General features: G+C 45.1%; 1 protein-coding gene across 2 annotated transcripts in view; it reads right to left on the bottom strand.

Moving 5' to 3' along the window:
* ppp4r1 (protein phosphatase 4, regulatory subunit 1) overlaps nt 1-18,224 on the bottom strand; it is a 62,575-nt gene that overhangs the window by 42,461 nt on the left and 1,890 nt on the right. The window contains exons 3-10 of one of the 2 annotated variants that reach the window (XM_056299670.1): nt 17,561-17,672; nt 14,265-14,371; nt 13,668-13,792; nt 9,696-9,842; nt 9,222-9,329; nt 6,926-6,991; nt 6,606-6,764; nt 2,365-2,438 (exon numbers count right to left, since the gene is read on the bottom strand). In XM_056299670.1, the coding sequence (XP_056155645.1) occupies nt 2,365-2,438; nt 6,606-6,764; nt 6,926-6,991; nt 9,222-9,329; nt 9,696-9,842; nt 13,668-13,792; nt 14,265-14,371; nt 17,561-17,672 (898 nt within the window). Of the gene's footprint in view, nt 1-2,364; nt 2,439-6,605; nt 6,765-6,925; nt 6,992-9,221; nt 9,330-9,695; nt 9,843-13,667; nt 13,793-14,264; nt 14,372-17,560; nt 17,673-18,224 lie in introns of those variants that run through there. The other variant, XM_056299671.1, reaches the window with a different exon arrangement.

Below are 18,224 nucleotides of genomic sequence, written 5' to 3'. Positions count from 1 at the left end.
ACTAGCACCTGCAACCGGGTCCTTGAGTTCCTGACGTGGAGGCAGCAGACAGTCACGGTGGGCAGCTACACATCAAATTCCATCTTGGTAAGCACAGGTTCACCTCAGGGCTGCGTCTTGAGCCCCCTCTTGTTCACCCTGCTAACCCATGACTGTACTGCCAAATTTGACACCAACCACATCATCAAGTTTGCAGATGTTACAACAGTAGTGGGTCTCGTCAGCAAAAATGATGAATCTGCATACAGGATGGAGGTGGAGCAGCTAACGGCATGGTGTGAATCCCACAACCTCTCCCTGAATACAAATAAAACAAAAGAGATGGTGATTGACTTCAGGAGGGCTGGCAGGCACAATCATATGCCGCTGACCATCAATGGCGCCACTGTAGAGAGGATCAATAACATCAAGTTCCTAGGAGTGTTCCTGGCGGACGACCTGACCTCAACCATTAACACCTTGGCCATCGTTAAGAAGGCCCGACAGCAGCTCCATCCTCTCCGGAGACTTAAAAGGGCAACTCTCACCATTCCAGCCTCACCACCTTCTACAGGGGCACCATTGAAAGTATTCAACCCTACAGTCTCACTTCCTGGTTCTGTAACTGCAAAAAGCAACCGAACAACACCAGCTGATCAGGATAGTGAAGACAGCTAGCAAGATCATTTGTGCCCCTGTCCCCTTCCTGTTGGAGATTTACCATCAACGCTGTGTTCACAGAGCCTCCAGCATCACTAAGGATCGCCAGCATCCTTCTCACAACCTGTTTTCCCTCCTGCCGCCTGGGAAGAGGTACAGGAACATCTGTGCTACATCCAGCAGAATGCTAAATAGCTTCTGCCCACAAGCAATCAGGATCATTAACAAACCCCCAGTTATGCCCCCCCCACCTACTCTCTAACCCCCCCCCCCCCCCGCCTCCACTCATCAATGCTGGTCACTCGTTGACAGACAGCAGCTGTCAACGTGGAACTGAAATGGCACTTTAATGGGCTGTGTTTTTAACTGTTTGTGCTTTTTTGTTCTGTTCTCCATTTTTATGTTTTAGTGGTATCGTTTTTAGGGAATTTTTATGTATTTTTTTTTATCTTTTCTGTTACACTGCTGTGGGCTGGGAGAAACGGCATTCTGTTTTTTTTTTATGTACACAGGTACATAATGGAAATGACAAATTAAATGTTGAATCTTAAATCTTTAATGTTTTGAAAAACTGGAACAAATCAAGTGCACAGCAATGCATTAAAAATGGGGACTATTTGAGATCTTTGTAGAACCGCTTAATTGCTAATTAATTAATTTGTGCTACATCATTTTGGCTATAGGCTTAAAATTGCATTACATTTCTATAATTCATAAAAACATCAGACTATGGAATCTGGATCAGTACGGCTGGACTCCAGGGTAACTTTTCCATCAGCAGCACCGGGCACCAGCACAGGATTTGGTCACACCCACATTTATTTTTTTTTTGCTTTGCTGGTACAGCATGGTATTAATCAACAGCCTTACATGCTGATGAATAGTTGTCTTCATTTGCATACTCTAGTTCTGCACTGATGTGCAGACTGACAGAGACTTGATATTTGCAAAATACGTTACTCTGAATATTAAGATTTGAATTTTGTGAACAGGAGTTCCTGCTTCACCAAGTTACAGGCAGTGTTCAACTGGAGGACCACTTCTTCTCCTCAACTGAGGGATGACTCTCGTCGTGTCATGTATCGCTTCCTGCAGGTTTTGTGTTTCTTGCTGTCGTTGGGAAATTTTAAAGTCTCAAGTTTAAACTGTGTTGAGCTGGTAACAAGTACAGATACGTCTGCATGGACAGCCCACACTGCCTACAACACACACAGCATAGCTCTCCCCTCATACCACCGTAGCCACTGTGGGCGGAAGTAGCACTTCTTCTTCTTCACCGGCTCAGTCGCTCTCTCCCTGCCTGCACTTCCATCATCAGTGGCGTCTGAGTCGGAACCTCTCGTTGGCGCTCTCTCCCCACCAGCCTCCTCCCCTCTCTCCTCCGTTTGCTTTTTAAAATAATCAGCTGGACCGCTTCATTTATGCTACACAGTCAAGTGGAATAGGTTGCTGCCAGATTTGGCGGGCTTGGCAGATTTCCCAGTGTCACTTGTGTGCGTCCATGTGAAATGCTAACTCGCACATTCAGTCTGGAGCTCTGGTACGTCATGAATCAGTAACGTCAGTCTGATAGCCAACGAGTGAATTACATCAGTATCGGCACATCACACCAATATTCAGATCAGTCCCGACTCTGTGTGTGTGTGTGTGTGTGTGTGTGTGTGTGTGTGTGTGTGTGTGTGTGTGTGTGTGTGTGTGTGTGTGTGTGTGTGTGTGTGTGTATACCTGGTGTGGGGTTCCTGTTTGGATGCAAAGCTGGAGATGAACTGACCCAGAGATTGAAAAGCTGCCTGACGAACCTACACACACACACACACACACACACACACACACACACACACACACACACACACACACACACACACAAAGCAGCATATTGTTGATTGCTGGACATGTAATGGTGTCTTTAACTGACATAACTGCTGGTCTGGGATTTTGGGAGGACATAAAGGATGAAGAGACAGCAGTCTTACAAAGCTCAGCTTTATCAACTGAAGCTTGTCTTGAATGCTGAAAAAAAAACTTATGGTGTTTCCAAACACTAGGAAGTTAGAGTTAGATCAGAGCATTGTTACTACTCAAGGTTAACAAATTGAGGCAGTCTCCACCTACAAATACTTGGGATTTTTAATTGATGACCACCTCTCTTTTAAGGCCCATATACAGAGTCTGGTGAAACAGTTGAAATTGAAGATAGGTTTTTATTTTAGGAATAAGTCTTGTTTTTCTCTCGATGTCAGGCGAAGTCTAGTTGAAGCAACATTCTTGCCTGTTCTTGAATATGGTGACTTACTGTACATGAATGCATCAGCCCATTGTCTCCATATGTTAGACACTGTGCATCATGGAGCATTATTGTGTCCATATGTTAGACACTGTGCATCGTGGAGCATTATTGTGTCCATATGTTAGACACTGTGCATCATGGAGCATTATTGTGTCCATATGTTAGACACTGTGCATCATGGAGCATTATTGTGTCCATATGTTAGACACTGTGCATCATGGAGCATTATTGGATCCATATGTTAGACACTGTGCATCATGGAGCATTATTGTGTCCATATGTTAGACACTGTGCATCGTGGAGCATTATTGGATCCATATGTTAGACACTGTGCATCATGGAGCATTATTGGATCCATATGTTAGACACTGTGCATCATGGAGCATTATTGGATCCATATGTTAGACACTGTGCATCATGGAGCATTATTGTGTCCATATGTTAGACACAGTGTATCATGGAGCGTTACGGTTTGTTACAAACTGTAGAGCTCTCACTCATCACTGGGTCCTTTACTCCAAAGTCAACTGGCCTGCTCTATCAATGCAGCGACTTAGTCACTGGTACGTTTTTATCTATAAGGCCATTCTGGGTGCCCTCCCCTGTTATTTATCTATCATTCTGTCCATAAAACATGGCACTTATGGGTGACGGTCTCAGGACCCCTTGCAAATGACTGTTCCTAACGTTCGGACTGAGCTGGGCAAGAAGGCCTTTATGTTTTCTGCACCATCTGCCTGGAATAGCCTGCAGATTAGACTTAAACTCCAGGACTTGGTTACTCTATCCGAATTTAAGGGTATAGTTAAGTCTATGGAATCTGAGTCTATTGGAAATTGTAAATGTTTCAGTTGATAACAGGTTTGTATCTTTTCCCTTCATTTTTATGCTATTTTGCACTTTGAGCTATTCTGTTGTCTTCGTGTGAGTGTGTGCTGAAACTGGTGTACTGCTGCCCTTCTGGACCAGGTCTCTCTCGTAATGTACTGCTGTCCTTCTGGACCAGGTCTCTCTTGTAATGTACTGCTGCCCTTCTAGACCAGGTCTCTCTTGTAATGTACTGCTGCCCTTCTGGACCAGGTCTCTCTCGTAATGTACTACTGCCCTTCTGGACCAGGTCTCTCTTGTAATGTACTGCTGCCCTTCTGGACCAGGTCTCTCTGGTAATGTACTACTGCCCTTCTGGACCAGGTCTCTCTCGTAATGTACTGCTGTCCTTCTGGACCAGGTCTCTCTTGTAATGTACTGCTGCCCTTCTGGACCAGGTCTCTCTTGTAATGTACTGCTGCCCTTCTGGACCAGGTCTCTCTTGTAATGTACTGCTGCCCTTCTGGACCAGGTCTCTCTTGTAATGTACTGCTGCCCTTCTGGACCAGGTCTCTCTTGTAATGTACTGCTGCCCTTCTGGACCAGGTCTCTCTGGTAATGTACTACTGCCCTTCTGGACCAGGTCTCTCTTGTAATGTACTGCTGCCCTTCTGGACCAGGTCTCTCTGGTAATGTACTACTGCCCTTCTGGACCAGGTCTCTCTCGTAATGTACTGCTGTCCTTCTGGACCAGGTCTCTCTTGTAATGTACTGCTGCCCTTCTGGACCAGGTCTCTCTTGTAATGTACTGCTGCCCTTCTGGACCAGGTCTCTCTTGTAATGTACTGCTGCCCTTCTGGACCAGGTCTCTCTTGTAATGTACTGCTGCCCTTCTGGACCAGGTCTCTCTTGTAATGTACTGCTGCCCTTCTGGACCAGGTCTCTCTTGTAATGTACTGCTGCCCTTCTGGGCCAGGTCTCTCTTGTAATATACTGCTGCCCTTCTAGACCAGGTCTCTCTTGTAATGTACTGCTGCCCTTCTGGGCCAGGTCTCTCTTGTAATGTACTGCTGCCCTTCTGGGCCAGGTCTCTCTGGTAATGTACTGCTGCCCTTCTAGACCAGGTCTCCCTGGTAATGTACTGCTGCCCTTCTGGACCAGGTCTCTCTGGTAATGTACTCCTGCCTTTCTAGACCAGGTCTCTCTTGTAATGTACTGCTGCCCTTCTGGACCAGGTCTCTCTGGTAATGTACTGCTGCCCTTCTGGATCAGGTCTTTCTGGTAATGTACTGCTGCCCTTCTGGACCAGGTCTCTCTTGTAATGTACTGCTGCCCTTCTGGACCAGGTCTCCCTGGTAATGTACTGCTGCCCTTCTGGACCAGGTCTCTTTTGTAATGTACTGCTGTCCTTCTGGACCAGGTCTCTCTGGTAATGTACTACTGCCCTTCTGGACCAGGTCTCTCTTGTAATATACTGCTGCCCTTCTGGGCCAGGTCTGTCTTGTAATGTACTGCTGCCCTTCTGGGCCAGGTCTGTCTTGTAATGTACTGCTGCCCTTCTGGACCAGGTCTCTCTTGTAATGTACTGCTGCCCTTCTAGACCAGGTCTCTCTTGTAATGTACTGCTGCCCTTCTGGACCAGGTCTCTCTCGTAATGTACTGCTGTCCTTCTGGACCAGGTCTCTCTCGTAATGTACTGCTGTCCTTCTGGACCAGGTCTCTCTCGTAATGTACTGCTGCCCTTCTGGACCAGGTCTCTCTCGTAATGTACTGCTGCCCTTCTGGGCCAGGTCTGTCTCGTAATGTACTGCTGCCCTTCTGGACCAGGTCTCTCTTGTAATGTACTGCTGCCCTTCTGGACCAGGTCTCTCTTGTAATGTACTGCTGCCCTTCTGGACCAGGTCTCTCTTGTAATGTACTGCTGCCCTTCTGGACCAGGTCTCTCTTGTAATGTACTGCTGCCCTTCTGGACCAGGTCTCTCTTGTAATGTACTGCTGCCCTTCTAGACCAGGTCTCTCTTGTAATGTACTGCCGCCCTTCTGGGCCAGGTCTCTCTTGTAATGTACTGCCGCCCTTCTGGGCCAGGTCTCTCTGGTAATGTACTGCTGCCCTTCTAGACCAGGTCTCCCTGGTAATGTACTGCTGCCCTTCTGGACCAGGTCTCTCTTGTAATGTACTGCTGCCCTTCTGGACCAGGTCTCTCTTGTAATGTACTGCTGCCTTTCTGGACCAGGTCTCTCTTGTAATGTACTGCTGCCCTTCTGGACCAGGTCTCTCTGGTAATGTACTGCTGCCCTTCTAGACCAGGTCTCTCTTGTAATGTACTGCTGCCCTTCTGGACCAGGTCTCTCTTGTAATGTACTGCCGCCCTTCTGGACCAGGTCTCTCTTGTAATGTACTGCTGCCCTTCTGGACCAGGTCTCCCTGGTAATGTACTGCCACCCTTTTGGACCAGGTCTCTCTTGGAAAATAGATTTTAATCTCAGTGGGACTAAACCCGCTTAGATAAAGGTAAATGAATGGAAAAAACACAAGTATCTCATGTGTACATCACACATAATAAACATGACAACATACACAATACCACGTATCTGACATCACACATAATAAACATGACATACACAATACCACGTATCTGACATCACACATAATAAACATGACATACACAATACCACGTACCTGACATCACACATGATAAACATGACCTCATACACAATACCACATATCTGACATCACACCTTCAGTTCACACTGACATTCAACTTTCACACCCAAACACTGAAATATGAGTCTGTTCCATTACCCATAGTGTGTGTGTGTGTGTGTGTGTGTGTGTGTGTGTGTGTGTGTGTGTGTGTGTGTGTGTACTAACCCATCTAGAGGGATCACTGATGAGCTGGGTGAAGAGCTTTGCGAGTTTATTCCGTCTGACGTCGGGTGGAGAAGCCATAGACACGGCAGTGAAACACTCTGCACACGCCTTCCTCACGCCCCACACACTGTCTGTACACAACTGGTAGAACCTGGGCAGCTACACACACACACACACACACACAAACACACTAGCATCTGTAATCCATAACACTGGTATATGACAGTGAGTAGATACTGATAGCTGGTAGTAATGCATGAGTATATGATGGTGGCTATATATTGATCAGAATCAGTAATCAATAAAAACAAAACACCAACCAGGAGCTGTTCTGTAGCTTCACCTCCCACTACACTGCACATATCTCCAAAATTAGCTGCACACACCTGGAATCCACACACACGCACGCACAAACACACACACACACACACACACACACACACGTTAATTCCAGTGTTGGCACTCACTCACTTGTTCCAGTGTGTGAGGTGTGAGTAGAGTCAGTAGAATGAGAATAGAGTCAGTAGAATTAGAATAGTGTCACTAGAATGAGACTAGAGTCAGTAGTATTCATTTATTTTATTTTATTACTTTATTGGTCCCCTTGGGGACCTTCTTCCTCTGCATGTAACCCATGCTAGCTGTGTAGCTAGGAGCAGTGGGCAGCTGCCGTGCAGCACCCAGGGACCACCTCCAGTTGGTCTCGCCATGCCTCAGTCAGGGGCACAGACAGGAGTATTAACCCCAACATGCATGTCTTTTTGATGGTGGGGGAAACCGGACCACCTGGAGAAAACCCACCACAGACACGGGGAGAACATGCAAACTCCACACAGAAAGGACCTGGGATGACCCCCCCCCCCCCCAAGGTTTGACAACCCCGGGGCTCAAACCTAGGACCTTCTTGCTGTGAGGCGACAGGGCTAACCACTGCGCCACCATGCCGCCAGAATGAGAATAGAGTCAGTAGAATGACAGTAGAGTCCGTAGAATGAGAGCAAGTCAGTAGAATGAATAGTCAGTAGAATGAGAGTAAGTCAGTAGAATGAATAGTCAGTAGAATGAGAGTAAGTCAATAGAATGACAGTAGAGTCCGTAGAATGAGAGCAAGTCAGTAGAATGAGAGTAAGTCAGTAGAATGAATAGTCAGTAGAATGAGAGTAAGTCAGTAGAATGACAGTAGAGTCCGTAGAATGAGAGCAAGTCAGTAGAATGAATAGTCAGTAGAATGAGAGTAAGTCAGTAGAATGAGAGTAGAGTCTGTAGAATGAGAGTAGAGTCCATAGAATGAGAGTAGAGTCAGTAGAATGAGTACAGTCAATGGAATGAGAATAGAGTCAGTAGAATGAGAGCAAGTCAGTAGAATGAATAGTCAGTAGAATGAGAGTAGAGTCAGTAGAATGAGTACTCAGTAGAATGAGAGTAAGTCAGTAGAATAAGAGTAGAGTCAGTAGAATGAGTACAGTCAATGGAATGAGAGTAGAGTCAGTAGAATGAGTACAGTCAATGGAATGAGAGTAGAGTCAGTAGAATGAGAGCAAGTCAGTAGAATGAATAGTCAGTAGAATGAGAGCAAGTCAGTAGAATGAATAGCAAGTAGAATGAGAGTAGAGTCAGTAGAATGAGTACTCAGTAGAATGAGAGTAAGTCAGTAGAATAAGAGTAGAGTCAGTAGAATGAGAGTAAGTCAGTAGAATAAGAGTAGAGTCAGTAGAATGAGAGCAGAGATGTATTGAGTAGAATCAAATAAGTCAGAGTCAAGATGTCAGAGTATGGTCATTAGAGTCAGGTGAGAGTCAACAGGATCAGCTGTCAGATAACACAGCAGGAAGTAGTAACTGCACTGTGAGTCATGTGGTGATTGCTGCAGTGAAGCCTCTGTCCTGCCGTCCTGCTGTCCTGCTGAGGCTCAGCTGTCCTGCCGTCCTGCTGTCCTGCTGAGGCTCAGCTGTCCTGCCGTCCTGCTGTCCTGCTGAGGCTCAGCTGTCCTGCCGTCCTGCTGAGGCTCAGCTGTCCTGCCGTCCTGCTGTCCTGCTGAGGCTCAGCTGTCCTGCTGTCCTGCTGAGGCTCAGCTGTCCTGCCGTCCTGCTGTCCTGCTGAGGCTCAGCTGTCCTGCCGTCCTGCTGTCCTGCTGAGGCTCAGCTGTCCTGCCGTCCTGCTGTCCTGCTGAGGCTCAGCTGTCCTGCCGTCCTGCTGAGGCTCAGCTGTCCTGCCGTCCTGCTGTCCTGCTGAGGCTCAGCTGTCCTGCTGTCCTGCTGAGGCTCAGCTGTCCTGCTGTCCTGCTGAGGCTCAGCTGTCCTGCTGAGGCTCAGCTGTCCTGCCGTCCTGCTGAGGCTCAGCTGTCCTGCTGTCCTGCTGTCCTGCTGAGGCTCAGCTGTCCTGCCGTCCTGCTGTCCTGCTGAGGCTCAGCTGTCCTGCTGTCCAGTCAGCACCACAATCACTGTGGTAAATGACCACAGTGTGGACCCACAACCCAGCTGTCCAACACTGATCCTTTAGTAACACACACGCATGTACGCACGGGCACACGCGCACACACACACACACACAAATGTTCTGTCTGCATTGTCGTGTGTGTGTGTGTGTGTGTGCAGACTGGTGTGTGTGTGTGTGTACCTTGCGGACGTGGAACATGCGACAGTCACAGCAGAGCTGACAGAACCGAGGCAGGAAGAGTTTCTCAGTGACGTCTTTCCCAACCACACGAGACACCTGACACATCATCTGCACACAGACAGACAGACAGAGAGACAGACAGACAGTTATAGAGAGAGACAGACAGACAGACAGACAGAGTTACAGAGACAGACAGACAGATACATCCACTTGTACAAAAAGAAAACCTTGTTCATGTCAGTTGGTCAACAGACATGAACAAAAATAAAATTAAATAGAGTGAATATAGAGCAAACCATTATTATTATTATTATTATTATTATTATTATTATTCCTTTTTCAATATTCTTACTTTCAGTGACCTGATATTACCATATACCATTTTCCAGTAACAACAACAACAATAATAACAACATCAATAATGATAATATTAATAAAACAACAACAACAACAGCAACAATAATAATAACTCACGGCCATAGCCTCGGTCTTGACATCATCATTGGCATCAGGTGCACTCAAATCCACCAGGACTGGACACACCCACTTCTCCAGGTCACATGACTTCAACACTTCCTGCTCAACAAGAACCAGCAAGGCAGCCTGAGCCGTCTTCCGCACCTGGACACATATAGACAGATACGGATACAGACACATACAGACACATAGAGACACACACAGATACAGACACATACAGACACATACAGACACACACACAGATACAGACACATACAGACACATACAGACACATAGAGACACACACACAGATACAGACACATAGAGACACACACACAGATACAGACACATACAGACACATAGACACATACAGACACATAGAGACACACACACAGATACAGACACATACAGACACATACACAGATACAGACACATACAGACACACACACAGATAGACACATACAGACACATAGAGACACACACACAGATACAGACACATACAGACACACACACAGATACAGACACATACAGACACATAGAGACACACACACAGATACAGACACATACAGACACATAGAGACACACACACAGATACAGACACATACAGACACAGAGACACACACACAGATACAGACACATACAGACACATAGAGACACATACACAGATACAGACACATACAGACACACACACAGATACAGACACATACAGACACATAGAGACACACACACAGATACAGACACATACAGACACACACACAGATACAGACACATACAGACACATAGAGACACACACACAGATACAGACACATACAGACACATAGAGACACACACACAGATACAGACACATACAGACACACACACAGATACAGACACATACAGACACATAGAGACACACACACAGATACAGACACATACAGACACACACACAGATACAGACACATACAGACACATAGAGACACACACACAGATACAGACACATACAGACACATAGAGACACACACACAGATACAGACACATACAGACACACACACAGATACAGACACATACAGACACACACACAGATACAGACACATACAGACACATAGAGACACACACACAGATACAGACACATAGACACATACACAGATACAGACACATACAGACACATAGAGACATACAGCCAGATACAGACACATACAGACACACACACAGATACAGACACATACAGACACATACAGACACACACACAGACACATACACAGATACAGACACATACAGACACATAGAGACATACACAGATACAGACACATACAGACACATAGAGACATACAGCCAGATACAGACACATACAGATTGATACAGACATATACAGACAGACATACAGACAGATACAGACACATACAGACACATAGAGACACATACACAGATACAGACACATACAGACACACACACAGATAGACACATAGAGACACATAGAGACACACACACAGATACAGACACATACAGACACACACACAGATACAGACACATACAGACACATAGAGACACACACACAGATACAGACACATACAGACACATAGAGACACACACACAGATACAGACACATACAGACACACACACAGATACAGACACATACAGACACATAGAGACACACACAGAGATACAGACACATACAGACACATAGAGACACACACACAGATACAGACACATAGACACATACAGATACAGACACATACAGACACATAGAGACATACACACAGATACAGACACATAGACACATACAGATACAGACACATACAGATTGATACAGACATATACAGACACATAGACACATACAGATACAGACACATAGACACATACAGATACAGACACATAGAGACATACAGATACAGACACATAGACACACACAGATACAGACACATACAGACACATAGAGACACACACAGAGATACAGACACATACAGACACATAGAGACACACACACAGATACAGACACATAGACACATACAGATACAGACACATACAGACACATAGAGACATACACACAGATACAGACACATACAGATACAGACACATACAGATTGATACAGACATATACAGACACATAGACACATACAGATACAGACACATAGACACATACAGATACAGACACATAGAGACATACACACAGATACAGACACATACAGCCAGATACAGACACATAGACACATACAGATACAGACACATACAGATTGATACAGACATATACAGACAGACACACACACAGATACAGACACATACAGACACATAGAGACACATACACAGATACAGACACATAGAGACACACACAGATACAGACACATACAGCCAGATAAAGACACATACAGACAGAGAATGACACAGACAGATACAGACACATACAGATTGATACAGACATAGAGACACACACAGATACAGACACATACAGATTGATACAGACATAGAGACACACACAGATACAGACACATACAGATTGATACAGACATAGAGACACACACAGATACAGACACATACAGATTGATACAGACATAGAGACACACACAGATACAGACAGACAGACACGTACAGACAGATACAGACACATACAGAGAGACACGTACAGACACAAAGACACAGACAGACACAAAGACACATACAGACACATACAGACACATACAGACACAGACAGACACAGTCAGATACAGACAGATACAGACACAGACAGACACATAGTCAGATACAGACATATACAGTGTGATACAGACAGACAGACAGACAGACAGACAGACAGACACAGACAGACACAGACAGATACAGACAGACAGATACAGACATATACAGTGTGATACAGACACATACAGACAGACAGACAGACACAGACAGACACAGACAGATACAGACACATAGTCAGATACAGACAGACAGACAGATACAGTGTGATACAGACACATACAGACAGACAGACAGACAGATACAGTGTGATACAGACACATACAGACAGACAGACACAGACAGACACAGAACATATAGACATACAGATCACACAGACACATAGATAGACACATAGATAGACACATACACACACAGACAGATACATACAGATAGATAAAGACACAGACAGACACATACAGACACAGACAGATACAGACAGATACAGACAGACAGACACATATAGTGTGATACAGACACATACAGACAGACAGACACAAAGACATACAGACAGATACAGACACATACAGATAGATACAGACACAGACAGACAGACAGACACATATAGTGTGATACAGACACATACAGACAGACAGACAGACACAAAGACATACAGACAGATACAGACACATACAGATAGATACAGACACAGACAGACAGATACAGACGCAGACAGACACATAGTCAGATACAGATACAGACAGACAGATACAGACAGACAGACAGACAGACAGACACATACAGCGTGATACAGACAGATACAGACAGACAGACACAGACAGATACAGAACATATAGACATACAGACCACACAGACACATAGATACAGACACATACACACACAGACAGATACATACAGATAGATACAGACACAGACAGACAGATACAGACAGATAAGTAGCTCATCCAGTGTGATTCAGTCGTGTGTGATGACATCACATGTGAAGGTGTTGGTGTGGTGGTGTAATGGAGGCCAGCAGGAAAGGGATTCTTAAATAGATGGAAAATTACCTTAAATATGGTTTACAACTGGTACATGAAGCTGTTGTGCCACATGCCACCTCTTAATTTGGCTACTAACCTGTTTTAAAGGACAGCACTGACACAACCTGACTGAACAGTACTTTCTCAGAGCCTTCAGGAATGAAGCATTACTGATGCAGAGAGGGAGTCGGAAGCTGGACGGTGAAGCTGCTGGTTACAGCAGTGTTCTATCACTCTCTTATGGAACACCACCACCACCACCACCACCACCACCACCACCACCAAAAGCAGTCTGGCGCTGAAAAAACACCTGTGTGTCTACCTGGTTGTTGCTGTCACCAAGGTAACGCAGCAGCACCGGCAGCAGGGCCGACCAGACGGCACAGTCATTACACAAAGCCACCACACGAGGGAGCTGTTCCATCAACTCTACTCGAACTGTCGGCTCTGATGACACATGACAGACAGACAAAGAAAAGGAGGGAGAGAAAGAGGTCAAATTTAGAAAATTCACTAAACAGAAGAGAGCAAAACAGCCAAACAGCCTAACGAGTAAAACAAGTAGGTAGACAGACAGATTACAGACAGACAGACAGACAGATTACAGACAGACAGACAGACAGACAGACAGACAGACAGACAGACAGACAGACAGACAGACAGACAGACAGACAGACAGACAGACAAGCACTGCCAAAAGACAGGTAAAGAGAAAGACACACATGTAGCCAAACAGTCAGACAGACAAGTAGCTAAGCAGAGCGATAGGTACCCAGACAGACAGGCAGGCAGGCATGACAGACAAGACGGGCAGACAGACAGGCAGGCAGGCACGACAGACAGACAGACAGGCAGGCAGGCAGACAGACACAGACAGACAGAGAGAGACAGACAGACAGGCAGACAGACAGACGGGTACCAGGGTCCTCTGTAAGATGAATCATTCTTTCTACAACAGCAGTGACGTGAGTTTGATCCCCGCCTAGTGCGTGTACTGTGTCCACCAGACTCCTCGCCACCATCTGCCTGGGACAACACACACACACACACACATACAATATACACATCATATACACATCTGATGACACAACAGACACACACTTGACACGTCACACCAGGCTTGGGCCATTGGATGTGTATATCAACAATCACTGATTGGCTGATTTACTGTCCGAGCGATAGGTGCTGAGAAGCAGCATCAAGTCCTACATCAGAACTCCTTCCATAGATCACATCACTCCTATTCTTCAGCAACTCTATCGGTTCCCTGTTAAATACCGTATTGACTTCAACATCCTGCTCCTCACCTGTAAGGCCTTAATAACCTAGCTCCTTCACATCTTTCTGAACTCCTTCATATCCACACGCCCTCCCACACTCTCACATCCTCTTCTGCTCTCTAACTCACTACACCATCAGCCCACTGGACTACCATGGGGTCTAGAGCCTTCAGTCATTCTGCCCCCCGCCCTGACTACCATGGGGTCTAGAGCCTTCAGTCGTTCTGCCCCCTGCCTATGGAACTCTCTCCCACAAGACATTCACAACACTGACTCTCTTTCAACCTTCACATCCCATCTCAAAATGCACCTTTTCAAACTAGCATATTCAGTCTGATCCACGCAGCATTGAGTTTTGTGCAGATGATGATTTTATACCTATCCTTTGTGTTAACTAATGATTATCTACCCTGCTTTGTTTTGATTTTACGCTGTCTGATACAGTGCTGCTGGTTTTTTCTTCTTTTTTTTTTTTACTGTGTTCTGTAAGGTGTTCTTGAGTGTTTTGAAAGGCACCCACACATAAAATGCATTATTATTATTATTACTATTATTATTATCATATCTGAGAAGCAGCATCAATACACCATATGTGAGAAGCAGCATCAAGTCCTACATCATACCTGAGAAGCAGCATCAATACATCCTATCTGAGAAGCAGCATCAAGTCCTACATCATACCTGAGAAGCAGCATCAATACATCACATGTGAGAAGCAGCATCAAGTCCTACATCATACCTGATAAGCAGCATCAAGTCCTACATCATACCTGAGAAGCAGCATCAAGTCCTACATCATACCTGAGAAGCAGCATCAATACATCACATGTGAGAAGCAGCATCAAGTCCTACATCATACCTGAGAAGCAGCATCAAGTCCTACATCAATCTGAGAAGCAGCATCAATACATCATACCTGAGAAGCAGCATCAAGTCCTACATCATACCTGAGAAGCAGCATCAATACATCACATGTGAGAAGCAGCATCAAGTCCCACATCATACCTGAGAAGCAGCATCAAGTCCTACATCATACCTGAGAAGCAGCATCAAGTCCTACATCATACCTGAGAAGCAGCATCAATACATCACATGTGAGAAGCAGCATCAAGTCCTACATCAAACCTGATAAGCAGCATCAAGTCCTACATCAATCTGAGAAGCAGCATCAATACATCATACCTGAGAAGCAGCATCAAGTCCTACATCATATCTAAGAAGCAGCATCAAGTCCTACATCATACCTGAGAAGCAGCATCAAGTCCTACATCATACCTCAGAAGCAGCATCAAGTCCTACATCATACCTGAGAAGCAGCATCAAGTCCTACATCATATCTGAGAAGCAGCATCAAGTCCTACATCATACCTGAGAAGCAGCATCAAGTCCTACATCATATCTGAGAAGCAGCATCAATACATCATATCTGAGAAGCAGCATCAAGTACTACATCATACCTGAGAAGCAGCATCAAGTCCTACATCATATCTGAGAAGCGGCATCAAGTACTACATCATATCTAAGAAGCAGCATCAATACATAACATGTGAGAAGCAGCATCAAGTACTACATCATATCTAAGAAGCAGCATCAATACATAACATGTGAGAAGCAGCATCAAGTCCTACATCATATCTAAGAAGCAGCATCAATACATCACATGTGAGAAGCAGCATCAAGTCCTACATCATATCTGAGAAGCAGCATCAAGTCCTACATCATATCTGAGAAGCAGCATCAATACATCACATGTGAGAAGCAGCATCAAGTCCTACATTATACCTGAGAAGCAGCATCAATACATCACATGTGAGAAGCAGCATCAAGTCCTACATCATATCTGAGAAGCACCATCAATACATCACATGTGAGAAGCAGCATCAAGTCCTACATCATATCTGAGAAGCAGCATCAAGTCCTACATCATCTGAGAAGCAGCATCAAGTCCTACATTATACCTGAGAAGCAGCATCAATACATCACATGTGAGAAGCAGCATCAAGTCCTACATCATATCTAAGAAGCAGCATCAATACATCACATGTGAGAAGCAGCATCAAGTCCTACATCATATCTGAGAAGCAGCATCAAGTCCTACATTATACCTGAGAAGCAGCATCAATACATCATATCTGAGAAGCAGCATCAAGTCCTACATTATACCTGAGAAGCAGCATCAATACATCACATGTGAGAAGCAGCATCAAGTCCTACATCATATCTGAGAAGCAGCATCAAGTCCTACATCATACCTGAGAAGCAGCATCAAGTCCTACATCATATCTGAGAAGCAGCATCAATACATCATATCTGAGAAGCAGCATCAAGTCCTACATTATACCTGAGAAGCAACATCAATACATCATATCTGAGAAGCAGCTTTTTAATCAAATCCTGTCAAACAGCTGTTCAGCCTGTCTTTACAGTTTACTGCATCGCAAAGATCTCAGGTGATTTATTATTTAAGTGAAGAAGAGTGGCCTGTTTGCTGTAATGGTTCAGTCAAATTAGATTTTCACATTCATGTTTGTGCAAATTGGTAGAAATTGGTGTTAGAATCTTTTGCTGGCACTAGTGGTTTGCAAAGATGGCAAATTACTTCATTAATCCCAAACAGGAGCTCTTGTATGGTTTTGTATTGTTTTGTTTTGTATGATTTTTGTATGGTTTTGTATTGTTTTGTTTTGTTTTTTGCAGCGAGCTCTTCCATGACTCCATTTGCTGAAAATGGCTGACGAGTGAAGGGCGATAAATCAGCAATCACTGATCATTGGGCTGATGGTGTGCGATGGGAATATTCCGACATATCACCCAACCTTACCTTACATCACACACACACACACACACACACACACACACACACACACACACACACACACACACACACACACACACACACACACACACACACACACACACGCAGTACAGCCTCTACCTGTTGAAGATGTTTTCACTCTTGAGGTATTTGTCCAGTCGACCTAAAGGACTCAACAGCTCCTCCTGCTGGTCATAGTCCAGACCATCGCCATCTAAATAGTCCTCTGAGACTGCAGGGAGAACGACAAGACAAGAGAGTGGCTAGAATTTAAGATCCTGTCTCTCTCTCCAACACCGTAAGAGAGAGAGACACAGAGAGAGAGTGAGCAAGTGATCGAGTGAGTGAGAGAGAGTGAGAGAGCGATTGAGTGAGTGAGAGAGAGAGAGTGAGCAAGTGATCGAGTGAGAGAGAGAGAGAGAGAGTGAGAGAGAGAGTGAGCAAGTGATGAGTGAGTGAGTGAGAGAGAGAGAGAGAGAGAGAGAGAGAGTTAGCTGTAAGACCTACTGAGCGGCAGCAAGGGACAGAATGTGTGTTTTTAGTGTCTGTGTGTTTGTATTTTAAAGAGCAGAAAAAGAATCGTATCATACTCCACACAGCTGTACTAGCACCACCGCCTGCCAGCGGTGTGAGCAGTCACATGACTGGGTGTAGGGGACACGTCAAGGGAAACAGACAGCTTCATTCAGCTGTGGTCCAACCACAAGTATACTGACACCCCCCAAGACAAAGACGTCAGGCAAACCGGAGGTCTTAGGGCCCCGGGCTTCCCTGGGGAGGATTT

Source organism: Lampris incognitus, chromosome 19, assembly GCF_029633865.1.
Source record: "Lampris incognitus isolate fLamInc1 chromosome 19, fLamInc1.hap2, whole genome shotgun sequence".
Lineage (NCBI taxonomy): Eukaryota > Metazoa > Chordata > Actinopteri > Lampriformes > Lampridae > Lampris > Lampris incognitus.
This window is presented reverse-complemented; position numbering and strand designations above follow the sequence as displayed.